Raw genomic sequence first — 23,351 nt, forward strand, 5'->3', positions numbered from 1 at the left:
GCGTCGGCCGATCCCGCTTCAGCCGGCGACATGTTACGCTTAGCGGGCTTTTAAATGCCATATTTATTGCTGGATTTCAGCAATATTATTTTAGCAATATATTGCTCGATTTCACAACAAATTTCTTGAAATGCCTGTGAACGCTGAAAATCCGACCTTTGACCTGACCTGTGACGTCATCAGTTTGACCAAGGTTAATGAAATTTGGTCACACGGTAGGTCCCCGGTGGGGCTATCGAACACCGTTTGAATTTTGAAAATCGGCCGGTAAATTTCCGAGATCTTAGGGGGCCGAAACGCCCCCCCCCCCACCCCCTACGGGTGGTAGGGTCCACCGATAGCCCTACGGGGCGCGGGTTATAAGTAAAGTGGCTATTGTCTATTTCAAATATAACATACTTTATTATATTTAATGTAAAATCAAATTGCAAAATGCGTTCTTCACTTGTCATCAAGATACCGGGTGCCTACTGTGAGGTATTTCTTCATATTTATGTACCCGTGAATGCAGAGTGTACCTACATAAATGCATCTCAGTATTTACTCAGCATAACAGCCAGTAGGTAAAAGCAGATTGCGAGGCACTTGACGAGAGCCAACATGGCGCCACAACACATCACGAACATTCGTTGCACCCCCGAAGGAAGACAAAGCAGTCGATTAATGCGTTTTTCTTGTGACTCGCTTTGCTGAGACTGCCAGCCTTGTAATAAACATGCGCGTCATCGCTGATCGCTCTTTGAAGCACTCACAACACCCACACTATCACATCACACTATTGTACGGGATCAGGGCTCGTCTGCGCTTCACCTGTTCTCGGAGGGGCGCCCGGTCTGCTCACGCTGCCGGCGGCGTCACACTCTGTCCTGTGCAGCGGCCCCGCTCCCACCAGTCGGCCAGCCGGTCGCCGCTGTGCGCAGGCACCCGCTCCCCCTTGGAGGCCAGCAGGTGCAGGCGCGTGCAGACGTCGCACGCCCAGTTGGCCGACAGCACCTGGTGGGTGACCCGCCACCGGTGCAGCCGCCGCACCTGGGCGCCGCTCAGAGAGCGCAGGTGACGCGCCAGCGCCTCCGGGCCGGCGAACTCGCCAACGTCGATGAAGGAGTCGGGGGGCGCGAGGCGGGCGTAATCGGCGCCACCGCGCACCACTGGGATCAGGCCGTGCCGCAGCGCCTGGTGCAGCCGCGCCGACACAAAGTCGGCGCAGTGGGCCGCCTCCAGCGCCAGGTAGAACGTGTGGTTGGCGGCGTGCGCTGCCAGACACTGCGGCGCCGGGCCGCATGGCGCGCCGCCGCCGCACGGCCCCAGCACGTCCACTGGCATGTGTCTGCTTAGCTCACGCACGTAGTCCTCGCGCCGGCTCGGAGTAGCGCACTGCTGCGGACGGAACAGGGCGCGCCGGCCGTCTGGGGGGCGGACGGTGGCGGCCGCAGCCCGGCCGTCTCTCCGGGCCAGCGGCACCACCCGGCCGTACTGCAGCGGCACGTCGGCGTCCTGCCGGTAGCTGACCGTCCAGTTGAAGAGGCCGTCCACCTGGTGGGGCTGGAGCCGCCCCTCGGCCGGCGGCGGGTCCGGCGCAAACAGGGCCCACAGCTGGCCGGGGAACCGCTCCGGCCGACCGCCCTCCAGCGGCGGCGGCGTCCGCGGCAGGTCGGCCGCCGAGAACAGCACCAGAGCCGCCTCCGGCAGTCGGTCCTCCTGGCTGGTGAAGGAGCAGCGCGCGCGGCAATCGCCCAGACGCGGCACGCTGAAGAACCGCGACCAGCTATCGAAACGGCCCCACAGCGGGGTCCAGAACAGAATCAGAGGCCGCTGAACTTTGGAGGACTTTTTACCAGTCTCGTTGACTGTCTTCTGAGAAGCCCTGGCCTCATCATGCTTTCCCTGACTGCTGGCTGCCCTACCAGCCCTTGGCCGCTCGTCGTCTGCCGGTCGCCTCTTGAACTCCACCCTCTCCCTCTCTGACCCTCGCCGCGCTAGGGGCGGTGGATCTCCGTTGAGCGCCTGGGCGCGCCTGACCAGCAGAGGCGAGCGGGGCGCGTGGTTGGCGAGCAGGTGGCGCTCGGACGTGTGCTGGATGAAGAGCAGGAAGAAGGCCGTCGTGACCAGGTACAGTACCAGCAGAAGCGACAGGAAACGGCAGCTGGACACCCCGGACATGGCTACAGCCGGCGCGCGCGTGGGGACGATACTTCTCCCGACGCGTCCGGCCGAACTGTTAGTCTCTCCGAGGAGGTCAAAATTTCACTACACACCTTTATAACAGCAGGCAGTCTTCCAGAACGGCGGCGGGGAAGTTCACTAGGCTGCGCGATATTTAACAGCACTGTATAGCAGCAGAGTATAGGTTCTCTATCTCATGTGGTTCTCTGGTGAAAAGGAGCAGTCGTGTCTTCTCTCACAGGACAGAAATGCAGAGTATCCTTATGCGTATCACCGAGACCCACTGAGCAATGAGCACCTTCGTGTAAAACGAAGATCCACTGTCCACAGGGCGGCTCAGGCACTATCTGCCCGACTGCCGCGGCCGCCACTCGTATTTTGATCCCGAGCTGTTTAGATAGTCGGTCCAGGGGTCAGGGGGCCTGTACCGTGCCCCGCGCCCCAAACAGTCCACCTATCGCTGATCAGCGCCTGGCTCAGCAGATAGTGACGTGCTGTTGATCCCATCGTGAGATTCGGGGCGTGCACTGACGGAGAGGGGCGAGGGAGACCCACTATGTGCAGTGCCAAATACATTGAATAACAAGATCATTTGTGTAAACACTGGCTCTCTTCCTGCGGTGAGGCATTCTCTTCCTGATTGTGAGGAAGGAGACGAGATATTTGCACTGTACTCTTCGACTGCATTCCCTTCCTATTGCATATATTTCACGCATACACGATACACGCACACTTCCTCCCTTATATTTCACTTGCAGCGCGTGACCACTTTTCATGGTAATCTACTCCTAGACCAAGACCGAATGGGTGACACCTCGAATCGTCAGTCCCTGGATAATAAAGTCAATCAGCGGGTAAGTTAAGCTCAGTTAACTTTCACCACAACCTCTCGCCTCTTAAATATATTTCGCAAGGTGGACGCCAAGCCGGTCCATCAAGGAAGCGGCGTCTTCCGTCATGCATTCCACGCTCAACTTTGCAGGGGATGGCGCGGAACCATCCGACAGTCGGCGGGGTGCCGTTGGTCACTGCATCTCCGCTCTGTCTGTGTGCGATAGCTTGACCAGACCTGTCCCTGGTGCCCTCCGCCGGCAGACGGGGTGGTCGGTCAGCCGGCGGAACACCTGACCAGCAGCGCGCACCAGTGCAGCGGCAGCGGCGGTCGGCCCGCATTACCGCCGGTAATCGGCACGCTCGGCCGCCGTCCCCAGTGGCCATCGACCCCCGCCACGGAGAGGAGCCGACCCTCCTACGACCCCCGATCCACAGAGGAGCGAGCCCTACATACGTTACTGGCCGCCGAGAGGGACCGACCCTCCGTATACGACCTCCGACCCGCAGAGGAGCCGACCCTCAATAGGTTCTTACCACCAGCTATGGGCAGCCGATAACCGGCTTGATGGCGGAAATTCGCGGCTGCATCGCCATCGCTGTGTGCAGAGGAGAGGTCGTTTGATTGATGTCAGTTTTTCAATCGTCGAACTCGGATATGGGGCTTATATAAAACGCATACCTACCCATGCATGAATTGAATTAATCGAATCGCACGACTTTTTTATATGCCTGTTGAGATTTCTGATTGAATTTTACCACGTGCTGAGCCAATCACTTGAAGGGCTAAAATTGTATACACCCAACAAATTACGGCTTTAATTAAACCCATAATGCGATATTCGCACAGCTTTGAGTAGGAAGTGGATTTGTCGAGGGGAGGGGTACTTTAGGCGGTAGTTTAGCGAGTATGTCGCATGTAATTTGTGAGCATTACTGATAGTCCGATAAAAAAGTTATTATCGTTGATGCGGGTAAGTTTGAACATACCTAATTGGCAAATAAAATAGTTTCTTCTTGATGCATCTCTTTCCAACTATTCAATAAACGCATAACGTATATCGACCTTATATATACATATATATATATATATATATATATATATATATATATATATATATATATATAAGATTCAACTTCACATCTTTTACCGAGACAAGAAAACATCCCAACTAGTGATGAAAAACAGTCCCGCTTCGACAAAGACATCGAACCGCACCAACGTAATTTACAAATTTACGTGTCCACACAAGGATTGTAGGCCTTGTAACAACCATTACATTGGTGCGACTACGACAACTTTGTCGAGACGGTTGACTATGCACATCCAGGATGACACAGGACCAGTCGAATATTGGGTAGTCACACACAAACAAAAACCCACTCACAAACTACTCAAAGACAGCACCGACATCATCGACGCCAACAGCGACCACTATCGCTTATTCATCCAAGAGGCCATATACATCAGCAGACATAAGCCACCACTTAACATACAGAGATACACCAACATCTCACTGGCGCTCTGGGGTGTATGATCCTGATGGGAAAAGTGATGGGGAACGGTCCTTATCGGCCCTGTTCATGTGCTCCAACCGAATAGCTGGAGACTGTGCGTTATGAAAAATGCTTGACTGTGTTATGTGTATGACGTATGTGTCATTAGGTATGCATTAAGACTCAAGGGAGTTGGAAATGATGAAAAAGTTGAAAGTTAAAGTGATTCAGTGACCCAGTATAGTGAAGTGTAAGTGTATCTGTATCTTCGTCACCTGCAATATTTGTAACATGGCTATTTTCAATATTTTGCAACTCAAAATAGCTACACTGACGACCATGTTTAGCGGTACTTTTTAGTACATTCCTTGAAAATGATTGTCTCAAATACAATCGAAACGCGTCGGAAAACATGACTTAAATGAGTATAACCGATATAATCAATACAGTTCCTGATTCAATCAAGAAAACTTTCAACAAGATACAAAAACTTAACAGAAAACTATCTAAAGCCAAAACTGCGGTGCTGTTTAACGACATATGCCTCAAAGAATATATATATATATATATATATATATATATATATATATATATATATATATATATATATATATATATATATATATATATATATATATATATATATATATTTTTGCATGTGATGTTGAAAGCCAGAGCGTATTTGCATTTGATTCGTTTCTTTTCAGTTTGTTCTATGTGTCGAATAAGCCTTCTCGCCTTCTCACAAAGTTGACGAGCGCGCTCTCAAAAACATCATCAACAACAACGTCATACCAAGCGATGACAACACGGACATCAACCTTGTCATCTACTACAAGAACAGACGAACCAGCAATCTGTTCATGAAGAACAACATGAACTCACCGACTGATTCTCTGCAGCGCACCTGTGTAGTGTACAAGTTCACTTGCCCACATGACGACTGCCGGCGTCATCCAAAACACTACATCGGTGCAACAACAACAACTCTATCGCGACGTCTCACAATGCACAGGAACGCAGGTGGCCCACACGACCACATGGAACACGACCATGACCACAGCCTGACCAGACAGGAGCTGAATGACAACACCTGCATCATCAAGTCCTGTAACAGCCACAGGAAACTCTGGATCTTTGAAGCCCTGCTGACATCGAAGAACACACCATTCATTAACAAACAAATCAAGTCTTGGCGCACTACTGAGCTATTCGGTGGTGCCTTCTGAGGGGTGATAGTGCACCCTACTATGTAGCAGTTTTAGGCCTTATTTTATCTCATGTTCAGACGTTTATATAACTAGGAAACATCATTTAGCTATATCACTAGTGCCTATCATTTTAAAGCTCGAGCTAGCTCGTTTTGATTTAAATATCAAACCCAAAAAACTGATTTTGAGCACATATACTGATATTTTGCTTTGTGTATGATATATGTATCTAGTGTTTATTTATTTATACGAAAGGCTCTGACGATGACGAATGATCGTTGAAACCGGTTAGCCAATATGTCATTAGGTGATATAATATATCGACTTCCGAACGAAACCAAAACGCTTATTCGACACATAGAACAAACTGAAAAGAAACGAATCAAATGCAAATACGCTCTGGCTTTCAACATCACATGCAAAAATGAAGACATTCTGCCGAAGTATACGAATATATATATATATATATATATATATATATATATATATATATATATATATATGTTACAGGCAATGTGTGGAATCAGGCATTCTATAGAATGCCTAGGCATTCTATAGAATGCCTGACCGCCCAGGCATTCTATAGAATCCCTACGTATTCTATAGAATGCCTGACCCACCAGGTATTCTATAGAATCCCTAGGCATTCTATAGAATCCCTGACCACTTAGGGATTCTATAGAATGACTAGGCATTCTATAGAATGCCTGGTTGCTCAGGCATTCTATAGAATGCCTAAGTAGTTGTTAAATTGAACTATGCAAATTCGAAGCGCACAATAAAAAATCAAGAGTGAATGTAAAAATAAGTTTTAAAAAAACATGCAAAAACCAATGTTATTTCATATGCAACATAATATCACGCCGGTTTATGCGACATGTCGCATCACCTTTTGGTTTGGAAACAGACTGCCTCTCCCCGGTCTGCCGCTATCTTTGTTCGCCCTTCCTGTTGACGAGACGGTCTGTGGTGGTCTCTCTCGTAAATGAAACTACACCATATGGAGTGTCGGCACAGCTTGGTATTCTTCACGGACAACAATGGTATGGGCAATTGGTATCATAACGCCGGAGGACAGGCGGGCCACCTCCCGCAGTGAGCGCGGTTCAACCGGCGGCACGTCGCCGACGTTCATGAACGTCCCTGTTCAAGCAGTGCAGGAGCTTGCCCCTGTTTTCCCAGCTAACGTTTTGGTCGAAAGCTACAATATAAGTTGTAGAAGGATTCGCAGTACACACTTTAACTACATGCCTCGGGAGTATTATTTTGCGAAAAATAATACTTAGGCATTCTATAGAATGCCTGAAGGTTTCAGCCAGGCATTCTATAGAATCCCTAAGTGGTCAGGAATTCTATAGAATGCCTAGGGATTCTATAGAATGCCTGGTGGGTCAGGCATTCTATAGAATACCCTAGGGATTCTATAGAATGCCTGGGCGGTCAGGCATTCTATAGAATGCCTAGGCATTCTATAGAATGCCTGATTCCACACATTGCCTGCAACATATATATATATATATATATATATATATATATATATATATATATATATATATATATATATATATATATATATATATATATATATATATATATATATATATGTTGCGGGCCAAGTGCGAAGGATAGTCCATTCGCGAACGGCCTAGTCCAAGTGCGATAACGCACTTGGACTAGGCCGTTTGCGAATGGACTATTTTTTATAGTCCATGTGCGTTATTGCAGTTGGCCTAGGCCGTTTGCGAATGGACGGGCGTTTATGCTCCCAGTCCAAGTGCGAAGTCAGGCCAAGTGCGAAATATCCTGACCTGTGTGTGACCTGACCTTAGGTCATCTGGAGTCAGCATTTTCACACAATGTGCGCAGAATATGGGAGAAAAGGTATACAAAATTTGGCTTTGCTGCGCGCCGCCGTTTTCTCGTGATCTGTGAAAAACCACAGGGGGGTTGAAAGCAACCCCCCTGCAGTGCGCGTATTGTTAAATGCAATGCAACACAACAGTTTTTCGAGCACTCACCGCACCGCACTCACCACACACTATTTTTTATATGATATTTTTCAATATGATGTTGTCCTTTGGCTTTCTTCCCTTGATATTCCTCCCCACCAGACAAGGTGAAACAAGACTATCTCTGCTAGACAATATATATTGTAACAATATATCACTTGTTAAAGACACTGGAGCAATTCACGATGACTTGTCTGACCACTTCCCAATTTATGCTACCCTAAAAACATATAAACAAAGAAACGTGAGACCGAAAAAGCAAATCACATCATTCAATTATAACAAAATCACTGATTTGCGAATACATTTGCAAACTGATTTACAGGACCTCACAGATGTAATTGATCCTAACATAGCTTGTGAAAAAATAATTCGGTCTTACTCTGATGGTATACAAAAATTCAGCGCTACTTTTGTACCATCGCGGAAAAACACACCAATTAAACCCTGGATCACGCCTGGCATACTGGCGTCAATAGGCAGAAAAAAATGAACTGTTTTTATCAAAAAATAAAGATCCGGTGCATGAAAATGCAGCAAAGTATCGCAGATATCGCAATGTACTTGTGATGATAATAAGAGAAGCAAAGAAATCATATATCCAAGCAAAACTTAAAACATCAGATTCTAAGAATACTTGGAAAATCATCAAGGAAATGTCCACAGGCTCCTCCGAAAACACAAAACTGCCTGATGCATTCAAAACCAACAGCGGCTTATTGCATGACACTAAGGACATAGTTAATGAATTTAACACATTCTTCACCAACATTGGAAAAGAGCTTAAAAGTAAGATCAGAGACACTGAAAGCAATCCAACTGATTATCTTCCTAACTTTGTAGGAACACCACTTCAACAATTATCTGCCACAAATGAAAATGAAGTGAAAAATATTGTGGATAGTATGCGCAATGTTGGAAGTGGTCATGACAAAATAAATACAAAGATATTTAAATCAACATACACATCAATAATTACTGTGATTGTTCATCTCATGAATCTCTGTCTTCTCCAAGGTGTGTTTCCCACCTCATTAAAAAGAGCTGTTATAAAGCCAATTTATAAGACTGGGGATAAACAGTTATTCAATAACTATCGCCCAATATCTTTACTCCCGGTCATTTCGAAATTACTAGAAAAACTTATTTATGCTCGATTAAGTGAACACTTAACTCAAAATAACATAATTTGCGATCATCAATTTGGTTTTAGACAAGGTATGAGTACCTACATGCCTATCGTAATTCTCCAAGAAAAAATCTTAAGTGCTCTGGAAAACAACCTAAGCACATGTGGAATTTACCTTGACCTCCGCAAGGCATTCGATACAGTTGATATCGAGATACTGCTCTGCAAACTGCATAAATATGGCATATGTGATGAAGCATACTTGATGCTAAAATCATACTTGAATGAACGCACTCAATGCGTTCAAATCGATGATACGCAATCATCTATTCTTCCGGTAAACATAGGAGTACCTCAGGGGTCTATTCTGGGTCCACTCCTTTTTATATTATACATAAATGATTTTATATCCATATGTGATGAACACATATCTGTACTTTTATATGCTGATGATACTGCCATTTTCATAGAAGGTGAAAACAGAAATGCACTTCAAGCCAGACTAAATACATTAATGCCTAAAATTGCTGAATGGTTTGCTTCTAACCAGTTGTCCCTCAATGCTGATAAAACGTACTATCAGCTATATGGTAATCAACCAACAAACTGTGAACTAACAATTCAAATTGATGGTGCTAAAATTACTCGTGCAAACACTGTTAAGTACCTTGGTGTATTTATTGATGATGACCTTAAGTGGAAAACACACATAGCCAAACTCCAAATAATATTATCGAGAAATATCGGAATAATGAATAGGCTCAAATACCTTTTGGGCACAAAACACCTTTTGCTACTGTATCATTCTCTTTTCCTTAGTTATATTAACTACTGCTGCTTCATTTACACAAATACATACCCAACTAGTTTAAATGAACTAGACAAACTTCAGAAACGTGCTATAAGAATAATTGATGGACAGCCAAGACTGGCACATACTGCACCAATATTCAAGAAGTTCAAACTTCTTAAACTTAGGGATATTGGGCAACAGCAAATGTTGCTATTACTGCACAGAAAACTTAGTGGAAACCTACCAATGGCTATTGCAGAGCTTTTTGTAACATCTGAACCTACTAGAATAAATCGTTCCATTAAACATTTCTATGAATCATTTACATACAAAGTATACAAAACGCATACTTTATCGTGGGCTGGGCCCAGAGTCTGGAACAAAATTATGGTGCCTTTATTTCCCAGACTTTCTACAGTACCAGCTTCGAAATCAGTTATTAAAAAGCTCTCCAAAAGTTTCTTTCTTAACCAGTATCATTGATTCATTCAATTCAGTTTGCATGATGATATGCCTCGTGTGATAATGTAATTGAAAATCATCTTGGTTATTGGGTAGTTCTATTACCCGTTACCTCCTATTTCTGATTTCTTTCTTTCTTTCTTTCTTTCTTTCTTTCTTTTTGATTTGATTTAAACTTAATTTGATTTTGATTAAATTTATCTTATTTTTATTTTTATTTTACATTTTGTCTTTCGTTCTTGGCGTTTCTTGACATTACCTCCCGATTGTGTTCTGTTGACTTATTTATTTTAATTAAATTTTACTTCTACACTTGTCACCTCGGAACTGGCCTCTGTGGGCTGTCCGACAACAAGCCTTGCTTAGTTGGACGGCCCTGCAGGGGTTCAGTAACTGATCCTGCTCGAATTTGACCAGAAAGATCACCTTCAACCATCCACTTTATTTGTATGACTGCTCCCCTTCTATCACCTTCCTCCCACTAACATTACCCTGTATGAGTGTATATCTGTGGGCGTTTCAGGGATGTAGGAGGGCAGTCACTAACTGTTTGCAGTTGTGACCACTTTGCTTCTCTTATGTTAACATATTAACAGCATGCTCACTCCACAGCTATTTGCTTTCTTTTGTTTTTTTTCCTTACTCTTAGCAGGGAGTGCCGCGACTTGTCATATTAAGTTTGGTCTGGTGTTAACGTAAGGTTCTGTGTGTCGCTGGGATAGAGGGAGGGCGCACTCCTGGTCACCTATTCATGGGTGGCGGCGTAGAAAAAAAAAAAACACACACACACACAAGCCGCACCGTCCCGGTACACCATGGCCGTACCATCGTACGTACACCATCGCGAATGGCCGGCCATTCGCAAACGGACTAGCCTTCGCACTTGGCCCGTAACATATATATATATATATATATATATATATATATATATATATATATATATATATATATATATATATATATATATATATATATATATATATATATATATATATATGTTACAGTTAGTATGCGAAATCCGTTAGGCTGCAACGTAACTAGTTACGTTCCAAACAAACTGACCGATCAGTTGCTTTGCAAACTAACTAGTTAGGATGCAAACTGCCTAGGTACGTTGCAACGGAGCTAGTTATAATGCGAAATTGCCGGCTCAGTGGCAATAGTTGTACATCAATTCCAATGTTCAGTCGCGGGCTGGAAGTTATGTGATTGTCCCAAGGGTTGCGCTCAACGTTTCTATTGGTTTAACCCGCGCCGGGCCGGTGCTTGGCGCCAACCGCGCCATGCCAAGGGTATTTGAACATCCCCCTCTAACTTGGTTCCTGAGCCAGGTAGCGACTCACGGTGAGCGGCATCCGAAAGAGCGTCAAAGATCTTCATGGAACCACTCGGGTCATTTCTCAGCTCAGTTCGAAAATCGAGTTAATGAATGTCATCAAAGTTCAACTTTTGCCAAATTCAACATTGTTTTCAGATTCAACCTTTGAACTGACCCGAGAAATGACCGAATGCTTCCTTGATGATCTTTGACGCTCTTTCGGATGCCGCTCACCGCGAGCCGCTACCTGGCTCAGTCGAGCCAAGTTAGAGGGGGTGTTCAAATACCCTTGGCCTGGCGCGGTTGGCGCCAACCAGGCGTCATAACCAACCATAGTCACTCCGTTTTTCTAAAAATTTTATGTCTGTGGCAGAAAATTTTGGCAGCAATGCCAAAGCAAGCTTACGAACACACATATTTGATCAGGACGGATGATTGAGCGCTTTCTACCTAATAGGGATCTTTTGTGCTTTCCGGAAATTCACGGAGAACAGATGTGGAGTTTAGAAAAAAAAAACGCGTCGAATATTTCGGGCTGGACGATCTGAAGGGCATCCGAGGGCCAAGAATCTGTTCCGGTGACTGTTGTTTTGCCGGTTTCTGAGGGCGCGGTGGTGCATGTGCCAGCCCGGTGGGCCCGCCGGACGCCGGCCGTCCCTGATGGTCCATATTTAACGGCGGCATCCTGCGGACGACGTGCAATATGCCGGCGCGCCGGTCCCGATTTCCCGCCGGCGAATAGACGACTGTTGTCCCGCCCGGACACGGCGCCTCGGCAGCGCCACTTTTTACACGGAATGCACGCTTCCCTCCGTGGCAGACGCACTGCCAGGAATAATAACACCGCTGGGAAAAGTCGGAATCGTGTTCCTCGCGCCGGTGTAGGCACTCGTGTTGTGCAGATGGCTGGTCTTCCTGATAAATGACACTATCATCATATAGGCGCCGTTATAGTATCCCTGCAGCTCCACCAATTGGAATGATGAGTGCTCTCAGTCAATAAGTCGACATCAAAGTCAATACTGCGATCGCAGACTACGGGCCATTACATGCCTTCTTGTCTGCATTTGTCTTTCCATTGACCCTATTTGATGAGATGCGAGGAAAAAGCGTCCATTTTAGTCTTTCAGATGCCTAGTCAAGATCTGATATGCCTACCTAAGCATAATTGAAGCATGCACCTACTGGGTAGCCCTACCCTATGTCACCAATGATAAAATGGCATTTTTTGTCTGTTTTTTGTTTTGCTACATATCATAATTAAAATCAGTGCAAATTGAAACTCCACATTTAAAATACCGAGAATTATCGGCATGATTTGATGAAGAGACGATATGTGGAAAAATTTTAGCGAGGAAAAACCGTAATTAATGCATAAATAAAAGTATAAGTTTTCTTTTGAGATGCGTTAACTATGTAGTGTTAAGTTTGAAAATGCAAACGGTGTTTCGGTGAGCAGCTCTTGGTTAACCCTCGCCGGACCTATTGGTTTTCTACATACGCGCCGGCCGAGGGGGGGCGGTACGACCCCCCCCCCCCCCTCGCCGTTTCGCCCCTGGTGGAGCTAGCGCGTCGCGGAAAAAAACGAGCGTGTGCGCCGTTACGAGACGCAGAGATTGGTACCCGATTTTTAGGTCCTAGGTCAACCGGTGACCTCTGAGGTCAGGTCAAGTGCCCCAGGGCACGGTTCAGTTTTTGGTGAATAACTTCGCAAAAAAAACGGCCGCAGAGCCGCGATTTTAGCAGCATCGTGTTCGCCTCGCTCAGGCGCGTCGAATGATATACTTTTTGTCCGGGTCAGGTCAAATTGGGGTGTTGACCTCAGGTCAAGGTCAGGTCAGCACCCCCAGGTCACGAAGTTGGTCGAAAGAGGTCATGTCGCATATCATTCGATTCGGCAGGTCTTCCCGAGTCCATTGGTGGCTTTCTCGACTCGCTAGCTCAATTTGATCAAGAGTTATTGACGAAAAACTAATATGACCTTGATGACGTCATAGATGACGTCACGCAAGGTCAACATTGCAAAAGTGACGCATCTAACCTTGCAAGGAGTGCATCAAATCACGATTCTGTGTGCTTGAGATAGTTTGAGATCGTTCCCGGCGCCAGAATAGCAGTTTTCATGTTTCCCCATTGACTTATAATGGTGAGGTCACGAAAATGACCTGACCTCATATGACCTTTAGGAAAAATCCGAGATATAAAAGTTGTGAGACTCATAATGGATACTAGATCCTGCAAGTTTCATTTCCCTGTGACATCTCCTCTGGCAGTGAGGGCGTTGCGAAGTTGCGACAACTGAAGACCGTGCAGAGGTTCACTTATGACGTCATAGGTCAGTGACCTGACCTGACCCAAAAATACGGTTGGTGTCAAAAGATGCGGCTTGGACAAAAGGTCAGGTATACCAAGTTTCAGCTCTCTATCGCCAGCGTGTTCGGAGCTATCGCGAAAAAAAACCTATGGGGGGCGGCACCCGCCCCCCCCCTCGGCCGGCGAGGGTTAATACCTATTGTCAAACTGTTTGTATTATCAAATTGGTTATACCTATTATCACGAACTGACTAGATAAATATCACTGGTACTTTGCACGTGACCTGCAGGTCACGTGTCAAAGATAAGTCAGTAGCAAAGCCGACATTTCTTAACCAATATTGGCAGCAATTGAGCAATGGGTTACCTTCGCAAAGGTTTCGCAGCCTAAAGTTTCAAACACCTCAAACAATGCAGCGTTTGAACCCATTGTCGAAACCACGTCGAAACATAGTACTGGAGTATGCTCACAAAGTTTCGCTGAAGTACATACATGATTGAAGTTGAATCAGGACAGATGTGTCGCATTTAGGCGCTGTCGAAATAGCCCAGCATGGCAAGTCGCCACGCACCGGAGACTGATCAGTGGTCATTTACCGGTGCCGTTAACCGATATTGAGTAATGAGTAGTGTTCACTTCTGCGGATATATACATAATACATAATACATATGCTATGCATGTATATTGGGATTGCGTTCTTTGGTCAGCACTCAGATTTATCAGGACATGCTACAGAGCAACAACTGGACACTTGGAAAAGTGACCGATAACTGTGTTAACCCTATTCCTGGCGGGCTCCGCCGGGACAAGAAACTGGCGGGGGGGGGGCCGATTCGGCCCCCCTTCAGATCTCAAAAACTACACATCGCAGCGACAAACGGTAAACGGCATGGGATACGCACGGTCAAGATCTACAATTTTTACTAAGGTCATTTTCAGGTCAGGTCAAAGATGACGTCACAGGGGTCGAAAAAGTCAAAATGGCGGCGCTAGATATGGAGAGAGTTTTTCTCGAATAACTTTCGAATTAGTCAAGATAGGAACAAACTAAGGGCATCATCGTGATCCTCTCGTCAATCCGCATCGAATGATATATATGTTGAACTCGAAAGGTCAAGGTCAAAGGTTGACCTCAGGTCACGTGACCTCGAGGTCATCATGTATATCATTCGATGCGTCTTGACGAGCTGAACACAATGAGACCATCCACGCGTCTGTATCTTGTTCCTGTACGGAGTTATTGGCCAAAAACCTTTGGTGACCTTTGATGACGTCACATGACCTCACAGCTGCCCAACAGCAAAACAGACCTCAAGGTAGTGAAGGTTGATGGTATATGAAGTCATGTATGGTATATGGGGCCATTCCGACCCGTTTTAGTGGTAAAAACAGGGAGTTGATTTTTCCCCCATTGACTTATAATGGGGAGATCGCGAAACTGACCTGACCTTAGGTCACCGATATCGAAATTCCGAGATATACAAATTGCACATACTGGTACCCTAACTAAAGCCTGAAGAGAAGAAATTGATCGGTCAAAAACTCTAGCTCTGGCGTGATTGCAAACTTTTCTGAGGTAGGGTCACCAAACCGCCTCTGGTGACCTGACCTGAGGTCAGATCAACTCAAAATTTTCAGACATGTTGCGTAGAAGCCTTTTAGGAAAAGTCAGAAAATTTGAGCTTCCTAGCTCAACGCGTTTGGGAGAAATAACCAAAAAACCTCAGGGGGGGCTCCTGAGGCCCCCCCGCCAGGAATAGGGTTAACCCTATTCCTGGCGGGCTCCGCCGGGACAAGAAACTGGCGGGGGGGGGCCGATTCGGCCCCCCCCCCCCTGAGATCTCGAGAACGAAGCAAGATAGCGACAAGCGGTAAACGGCATCGGATACGCACGGCCAAGATCTACAATTTTTACTAAGGTCATTTTCAGGTCAGGTCAAAGATGACGTCACAGGGGTCGAAAAAGTCAAAATGGCGGCGCTAGATATGGAGAGAGTTTTTTCTCGAATAACTTTCGAATTAGTCAAGATAGGAACAAACTAAGGGCATCATCGTGATCCTCTCGTCAATCCGCATCGAATGATATATATGTTGACCTCGAAAGGTCAAGGTCAAAGGTTGACCTCAGGTCACGTGACCTCGAGGTCATCATGTATATCATTCGATGCGTCTTGACGAGCTGAACACAATGAGACCATCAACGCGTCTGTATCTTGTTCCTGTACGGAGTTATTGGCCAAAAACCTTTGGTGACCTTTGATGACGTCACATGACCTCACAGCTGCCCAACAGCAAAACAGACCTCAAGGTACACTGAGAAACACTCAAGCCTATCCATGGTTCTCGGAGACCATGCAGGGGTCGTTCTGGTCTTGTATGAGAGCCTCAATTGGGGAGAACTTTGTTTACAGTTGTTGGTCTCCAGTTTGGTAAAGTTCTCAGGTTTTTCCCGTAACGTTCTCGAGTGAGAATGGTGTGCTATCTTGAACGAGAACTTTGCCCGGATAAGGTACTCTTATACTGCGGGATGATCTCCCATGAGAACCTTTACCAGGTCATGAGATCATAAACGAACACAATTCCCGCTCATAATATGATCCTGTATGGTCTCCGAGAACTTTACAACTTAAGAGCGCCGGCTTTCCTGGCACGGCATTCGCGCTCACGACCCATTCCCCCCCCTCCCCTCCCTGTAGAGCGCCAGCTTTTCATGGCACAGCATCCGCGTTCTCGATCCTTCCCATTCCCTCCATGCACAAACAAGGTAAAGAACAGGCATGTATATTTATTGTGTCAGATGTCAAAAAACTCACTCTGGAACAGAACATGCGATGCTGTCATTCGATGCGAACATTTTGTTTCAAAAGCTGCCCAAACCCTTTCGCTTGCCGCCCCAGTCAGTACCGACCGGCGTGCTGAGTTTCAACTGAGTCGTTTAGCAAGAGACCATAATATCTCCCGGTGCACGACAGCTCAGTCCCTTTACTTAACTTTTAACACGGAATGCAGGTAAGTGCAAAAATGCATGTCAAGCGGCGCTCCCCACGGTCCACAGACTGTGCGAACGATGTACAATTCAAACACTGTTAAGTACAGGCACGTACAATAGTTACGCAGACACAGACATTAAAAAGTTAATACAGGTAAAATGTATGGGCTGGCATGTGAACACTACCGACGGCAGTCCATGCGAGACCGAAGTCTAGCCATAGGAGCGGCGGAGGCGACGACAGCCGGTTGGCCGCTCTAGACAGTTTGCGCAGCTAGTAGCTGCATCTGGCTGGGGAGGAGCTACTCCAGCATGGCAGCCTGCTGACTGCTGAACCATGAGCGCCATCAGACGCTCCAGCTGCTCGCTGTCTCCCATCACTGCACCGGTACGAGCGATCCGACACGACGGTGTTAACTTATGTGCGTCTCTGAATCGGTGTCGCGCACAGGGTCAATCTCACTCGCGTACTGGCCACGCATATTATCGATTACACCACTATTTCACTATTTCACTGTGGCCGGACCGTCTCGGCGAACACGCCTCACCTCACCTCGCGGCACTCAGCTGTGTTGACACCAGCGCCGCTCGGACGATACTGACCCTCGGCCGCTCGGCCCGGCCCGGCCGGTCAAGGTCGTTCAAGGTCACGGCTGTCAAGGCGCGACACGCGTGACCCAGGAGCTGGACACAACAGGGACATTTTGGCGTTGTGCCCGATGAGTTGCCTCACTTCGGTGTCCAACATTGAGAGCATCGTCTCTACGGCTTCTTGCTCTGAAAGGGAGAGTAAGACAAATATTAGAGAAACGGCAGAAACGCTTAATTTCTGAGCCATATCCTCAAAGCACACGAATTGGTATTTAAGCAGATTTTGCTAACACTGGCAAACAGATGGCAATCGCAACCTATATCCCAAAAATGGGCAATGGCACACAGATTTTGCCACCTCCCAGAGTAGGTAGTTACCTTTGCTGTGGTTACTTTCAAGCTGTTAAGTGCACAAAAAGACATACAGAAAACAAACTCACCATGAGACGTTCGCGCTGTGCGCCAGACACCAACTCGCCAAAGGAACAACCACGCTGCCGGCAGCCGTCGCAGTGCTTTCGAGAAGGGAAGGACCGGAAGCACTGAGACATAGAGATGCTCCTTAGGGATATCCATTTAAAGTGCTTTGAACTGTTAAAATCGATAAACATCGTGTCATATAGTAAGGCTCTTTTTCATTAAAAATTATTTCTCCTACTGAAAAATACATGTTTCATTTTTATCAATAATTGCTATTTTCCTAAGCGAAAATGGTATAGCAGCAATTCAAACTGCTCTACTCTTAACACAGCGCCACCTACGCCTTTAGTTTCCTTCTGTGCTGACATCTGTCGTCAAAACACGTCAGCTGCGAGAACTATAAGGAAAAAAGTGAGAAGTTTACCATCCTTTCTGACCGAATGACTGCTGGTTCGAATCTCACCGCAGACCGACTGTTAGCGTTACACGGGTAGCTAGACAACTTCCAGTACTAAACTATCTCGGTCAAGACCAAATCCACTCCTGAAACCGAAGTGGAGACCATGCACAGTTCTCGGGAAAGACCAATTCCTCAAAGCGGCAAAATGGAAACCATCGAAGGTACTCAGGTGAGTACTATCAGTATAAGTTCTAAAATGTGTTTCTCAGTGTAGTGAAGGTTGATCGTATATGAAGTCATGTATGGTATATGGGGCCATTCCGACCCGTTTTAGTGGTAAAAACAGGGAGTTGATTTTTCCCCCATTGACTTATAATGGGGAGGTCGCGAAATTGACCTGACCTTAGGTCACCGATATCAAAATTCCGAGATATACAAATTGCACATACTGGTACCCTAACTAAACCCTGAAGAGAAGAAATTGATCGGTCAAAAACTCTAGCTCTGGCGTGATTGCAAACTTTTCTGAGGTAGGGTCACCACACCGCCTCTGGTGACCTGACCTGAGGTCAGATCAACTCAAAATTTTCAGACATGTTGCGTAGAAGCCTTTTAGGAAAAGTCAGAAAATTTGAGCTTCCTAGCTCAACGCGTTTGGGAGAAATAACCAAAAAACCTCAGGGGGGGCTGCTGAGGCCCCCCCCCCCCCCCCGCCAGGAATAGGGTTAAGGAGGATGCTTACAAAAACTGGTGAGTAACGCCTAACGGATGCTTACAAAAACTGGTGAGTAACGCCTAACGGGAGGTCGAGTCCTGCGGACGGATTAGATATTACCTATGTTACGCGCATTAATTTACCAATAAATCATTTTGTCGCGAACTGAATTTTCGATCCACGTGTAGCTCAGCGACATTACATATTTGCCAGAACAGTAACCTTACGACTATGCAAACAAGTTCTTGCATTTATCGCAACTCGCGAATGACACCGCCTGCGGCAGTGACCTAGGACCGCACGCCTCGGCTTGCCGCCCTCTCCCTATTCAAGTCATGCACCTCGCACATTACAGATGCACATCCAATCGTCAGCTCATGTGCCGACAGCGAATTGCTTAGGTCATCCGAGAGACGAAATTGCGTTTGAGAAATACCATCGCCATGAAGGTGAGCGTTATCAGAACTGCTGCCGCCAGTAAAATGTCATGGAATTACCGACTGCCAAGCTCCCTTGGGATGGCAACATCCTACTCAGATTTCTAGCCGCCCAAGCTCTAGGTTTGTCCGGGTGCATAAGCTTTTCCGGAAGGATTCTGCGGTAAGTAAAACAGTAACCAGGGACAGAGTGTTGTTGCCTGAGTGCATAACGCATCAACATAGACCTGCGATGCCCGATTGCAGGCAGGTCATACCCTTTCATTTCTCTCAATGCGCTTGGTCTGATGGACAGACTGACCGTGAAGACACCTGCAGCCGGATGTCGGAAGACTATGGCATGCAGTATGCAGTATGTATTGTGGGAAGACTGAGTCGGCCGGTCGGTGTCCCCCGGTAGGGGCCCAAGTCTACCTCCCCCCCCCCCCCCCACCGACTGAACAGGAAGGCACGCCGCCGACGCCGCCGCCGCTGCCGCTGACATTTCTGACGCACGTGACTCGTATCTGGTGCGGCGTCTCAACTGCCTAGAGAAAGTGCAAACTAGACACGGGATTGGCATTCAGACGTCCGGACAAGCCGCATTAGCCTATTGAAGTGGACTTCGCCGCAATAGTGGTTCAACTATTTAACTCACACTTGCAATGCAAATGTCAGCCATATCCAACCCAGGAACGGAAGCGAAAGTTGCACTGAAAACAATTTAACCCAAGGCCGGCGAGTAAACCGGTATTTCGCGGGTACCCCTATCCGCAACCATTTTTAACCACCCTCCCAGGAGTACAGTAAGGTCCCATTGCAGTGTAGTCGTCCCTGCTCTCAGCGGACATGTTCGCTGACAGCGGTTATATCCGCTCAGAGCAAGTACGACTACACCGCAATGGGACCTAGCACTTCTCCTGGGAGGGTGGTTAAAAATGGTTGCGGATAGGGGTACCCGTGAAACACCGGTTTACTCGCCGGCCTTGGGTTAAATTGTTTTCAGTGTGTATTATACGCTTAGCGAATATTGGCACTATACCTAAATGAATTCACTTTTGTATCAGTGAGTGGAACTAAATGTCGACAGTGATAGCTTGATTTAAACGGCAATCACACAAATGAGCTATGAACTGCTTCTCGGGCATCTACCTGTGCAGTGTTAACCCGCGCCGGGACGGGGGGGGGGGGTGTTTGAACACCCCCCCCCCTGCGGTTTTTCGCAGATATCTCAAAAACGGCGGCGCGGAGCGCCGCCGTTTTTGGCACACCTGTTCGTGCATCTTTTCCGCACATGTTGTGAAAATTTCAGACCCAGGTCACCTTAGGTCAGGTCACCAGGTCACGCCAAGTGACCTCACCTCAGAAAAAATAAGAATGCTCGTCATAGCTACACCGATTGATCGATTGCCTTGAAACTTTCAGCGATTGACTTGAGCAACAATATCTATAAAATGTTTATCTCGGAATTTTGATATCGGTGACCTAAGGTCAGGTCAATTTTGCGACCTCTCCATTATAAGTCAATGGGAGAAAATTGAAAAGCGTCTGTTTTGCACGAACGTTATTCTAGACACTCTCAAACATCGAAATGTAGGTAAAATGGACACAATGAACCGGAAAATGGCAACTGTGACCCCTCGTTATGTCCCCGAGGTCATCTCAGGTCACGAACAGAATCTAACAGTTTTTCGCTAATAACTTCTGATAGAGACGTGCTAGAGCGCTGAAAACGCCTTAGATGTGTTCGGCTCGACGTTGCGGATCGACTGATATGCAACATGACCTTTTCCGGTCAGGTCATGACCTTGACCTGAGGTCCAATTTTCAAGTTGACCTTTCAAGGTCAAATTATTGTTCGTTCGACGCGTCTCGACGAGAGGAACACGATGGTGGCAAAAGTAATGTCATGACTCTTTTGAGTCAAAAGTTATTGCCGAAAAAACGTTTTTCGTAAAAACGGCTATTTTTGGAGTTTTTGCCCCCTGGAGGCTAAAGCGTTGACCTGAGGTCAAATCTGAGAACATTACTCAGAAAGGTCTGTAAAAGGGCTATCGAATGCGCTTTTCCCCGGCGCTGTAGCTCTATCGGTTCCCGAGATAGCCGTTGGCAGTTTCCAAAATGTTGAAATAGTGAACATTTGACCTTTGGTGACCTCTGGTGACCTGACCTTTGACCTGACCCAAAAAATGACCGAAGTGTTTTCGTCCTTATTTTGGACGTTCTTTCGATGGCCGCTTACCGCGTGTCGCTACGTGGCCCAGGAGCCGAGTTAGAAGGGGGGGGGGTTCAGACACCCCTCCCCCGGCCCGGCGCGGAATCTCAGAGCACCGGCCCGGCGCGGGTTAAGTTATAGACCTGCATAATAGTCAATAGCAAATAGTCAGTGCCACACAAATATATACCTACAATAGTCTTTAGGGAGAACATTGGTCAGTTTGTCCTTTTCTATCGCTTATAGATGCTTGGAAAGAAGAACATTCCCAGTATAAATAACGCGGTGAGTTTTGGGGACAGCCTTAGGGCACACTAAGTAGGGCCCTAAGTCTGCTATCCCGAGCCAATTGTACAATGTTATGCCATGATATGACGAGGCTGAGTGTGGGAAGCCGCCTCGTACTTACCGCGCTGTACCGGCCGCGCGTGGAGATGTGGGGTGATGCCGACGCGTTGGATGGCGATTGGATGGCGATTGGATGACGCGTAACGTCATCAGCAATCAGCTGGGGATGGGTAGCGTCATCAACACTCAGCTGGGGAGGATCAGCTGAGCTGCGGCGGTGGCCGCTCAGCGGGGGGGGGGGGGCGTAGCTAAGTAGCCACTTCACCACTCACTCTGCCCACTCTGCCTATACCTAACCGACGCCACTTTGCGGACCGACGCGCTGATATAGATATAGGTACACAGGAGAGCGAGTTAATTATTTGACTTGAAATATTGGTGTATTGGAAAATGTATTTTTTTCAATCCTTAATTTACGAAAACTTTGCAAACCAATTTGTAAAATTCGTCAATAAGACCAAAACCAAACGCGTCAAACGGAAAATGCTCCTTGACACATTAAATCAACACTTCTTCAAATAAGTCAGCAAAAGCATATCCAGTTATACTGATTGAGGCGCGACGGCAGCATCGTAGCTTGATCAGGGAAAGAGAAACCGCTTTTACACGCCACAGGACACTTTTGCTCTCGTAATGGGCGTCCCGCTACAGGACACCACAAGGATCCCGGCGGTCATTCGACGAGCCGAGCAGCGCGGCAGTCTGTGGCGCCTATTCGATTAGAGGCCTGTCTGATTGTGTTCCATTTGTTCCGCGAGTGCGTGCCGCGTGTGGCTATGTGCTGCTGAGACAGGCCGGCCTCCATCCCGCGGTGTTTTTACGCTGGTCTGGGCGGCACCCCGGGGCTCGGCTGCAGCAGAAATAACATGCGGGCGTGGCCTCCTCTAATTATCCAGATTGACCGGGAAATGCCAGCCAGCCGGACGAAGGCAGAGCCGACGGAAGCGCCGCCGTCGTGTCTGTATGTATAAGACGTGCTGGCCCACGCCGGGAGACTGCGCCGGAGGTAGCCAAACAGAACTGAAATCCAGAAACAGGATGTTTGTAGGCCTTTTCGCAGAAGTTACGTGTGAGTTCTTGGAAAGAATCTGAACTGGCCAACAATTAGCGTTGATTAAGGTCACTTAGGCAAGGTCGGATTTTCATTGCTAAAAATTTGTTTCATGTTACAAAAGGCATTTGATGTCAATTGTTAATTCACATTTTGTTTCCAATCAACGTGACTGTAAGCTGTCTTCATACCACAGTGTGATGGGTATTATTTTTACCTTAATGCGAGTCTTGTTTTCATGTTTATCCCGACAACATAACACAGAACTACGCTACAAGCCTGCGGAGCTCATTTGCAGCCGGCGCTCCACGGGGTCATTGTTCATGTTCAGCTGAGCTGCCACCGAGGTGGAAGACCTGGAAACACCCTGGCCGACTTCCAGCGGCCGACGCGGCCGGTGCGCGCGCGACCTGTCGTTGTCGACGGTCAGGTCGTCGGGCCGCGCGGCCGTCGGCGGCGTCGGCACTCGACGGCCGCCG

The 23,351-nt window shown here is 47.2% G+C and overlaps 1 protein-coding gene and 1 long non-coding RNA gene across 2 annotated transcripts; both read right to left on the minus strand.

The window, feature by feature from the left end:
• Positions 1-451: 451 nt before the first annotated feature.
• On the minus strand, positions 452-2,685 carry LOC122392772 (alpha-(1,3)-fucosyltransferase 7-like). The gene has a single exon (XM_043388036.1). It carries the CDS (start codon positions 2,158-2,160, stop codon positions 838-840), a length of 1,323 nt encoding a protein of 440 aa, XP_043243971.1. The 5' UTR covers positions 2,161-2,685; the 3' UTR covers positions 452-837.
• A 13,809-nt stretch (positions 2,686-16,494) lies between these two features.
• On the minus strand, positions 16,495-17,831 carry LOC122392773. The gene is made up of 2 exons (XR_006258577.1): positions 17,748-17,831; positions 16,495-17,493 (listed from the first exon to the last, which is right to left on the minus strand). It is a non-coding gene; the product is annotated as an uncharacterized LOC122392773 (long non-coding RNA).
• Positions 17,832-23,351: the final 5,520 nt, after the last annotated feature.

The sequence above is a fragment of the Amphibalanus amphitrite genome, unplaced genomic scaffold, assembly GCF_019059575.1.
Source record: "Amphibalanus amphitrite isolate SeventyFive unplaced genomic scaffold, NRLGWU_Aamphi_draft 000500F_arrow, whole genome shotgun sequence".
Lineage (NCBI taxonomy): Eukaryota > Metazoa > Arthropoda > Thecostraca > Balanomorpha > Balanidae > Amphibalanus > Amphibalanus amphitrite.

Excerpts from the sequence above, each read along its gene's own strand:
- LOC122392772 (XM_043388036.1), bottom strand. The coding sequence starts at position 2,160 with ATGTCCGGGGTGTCCAGCTGCCGTTTCCTGTCGCTTCTGCTGGTACTG.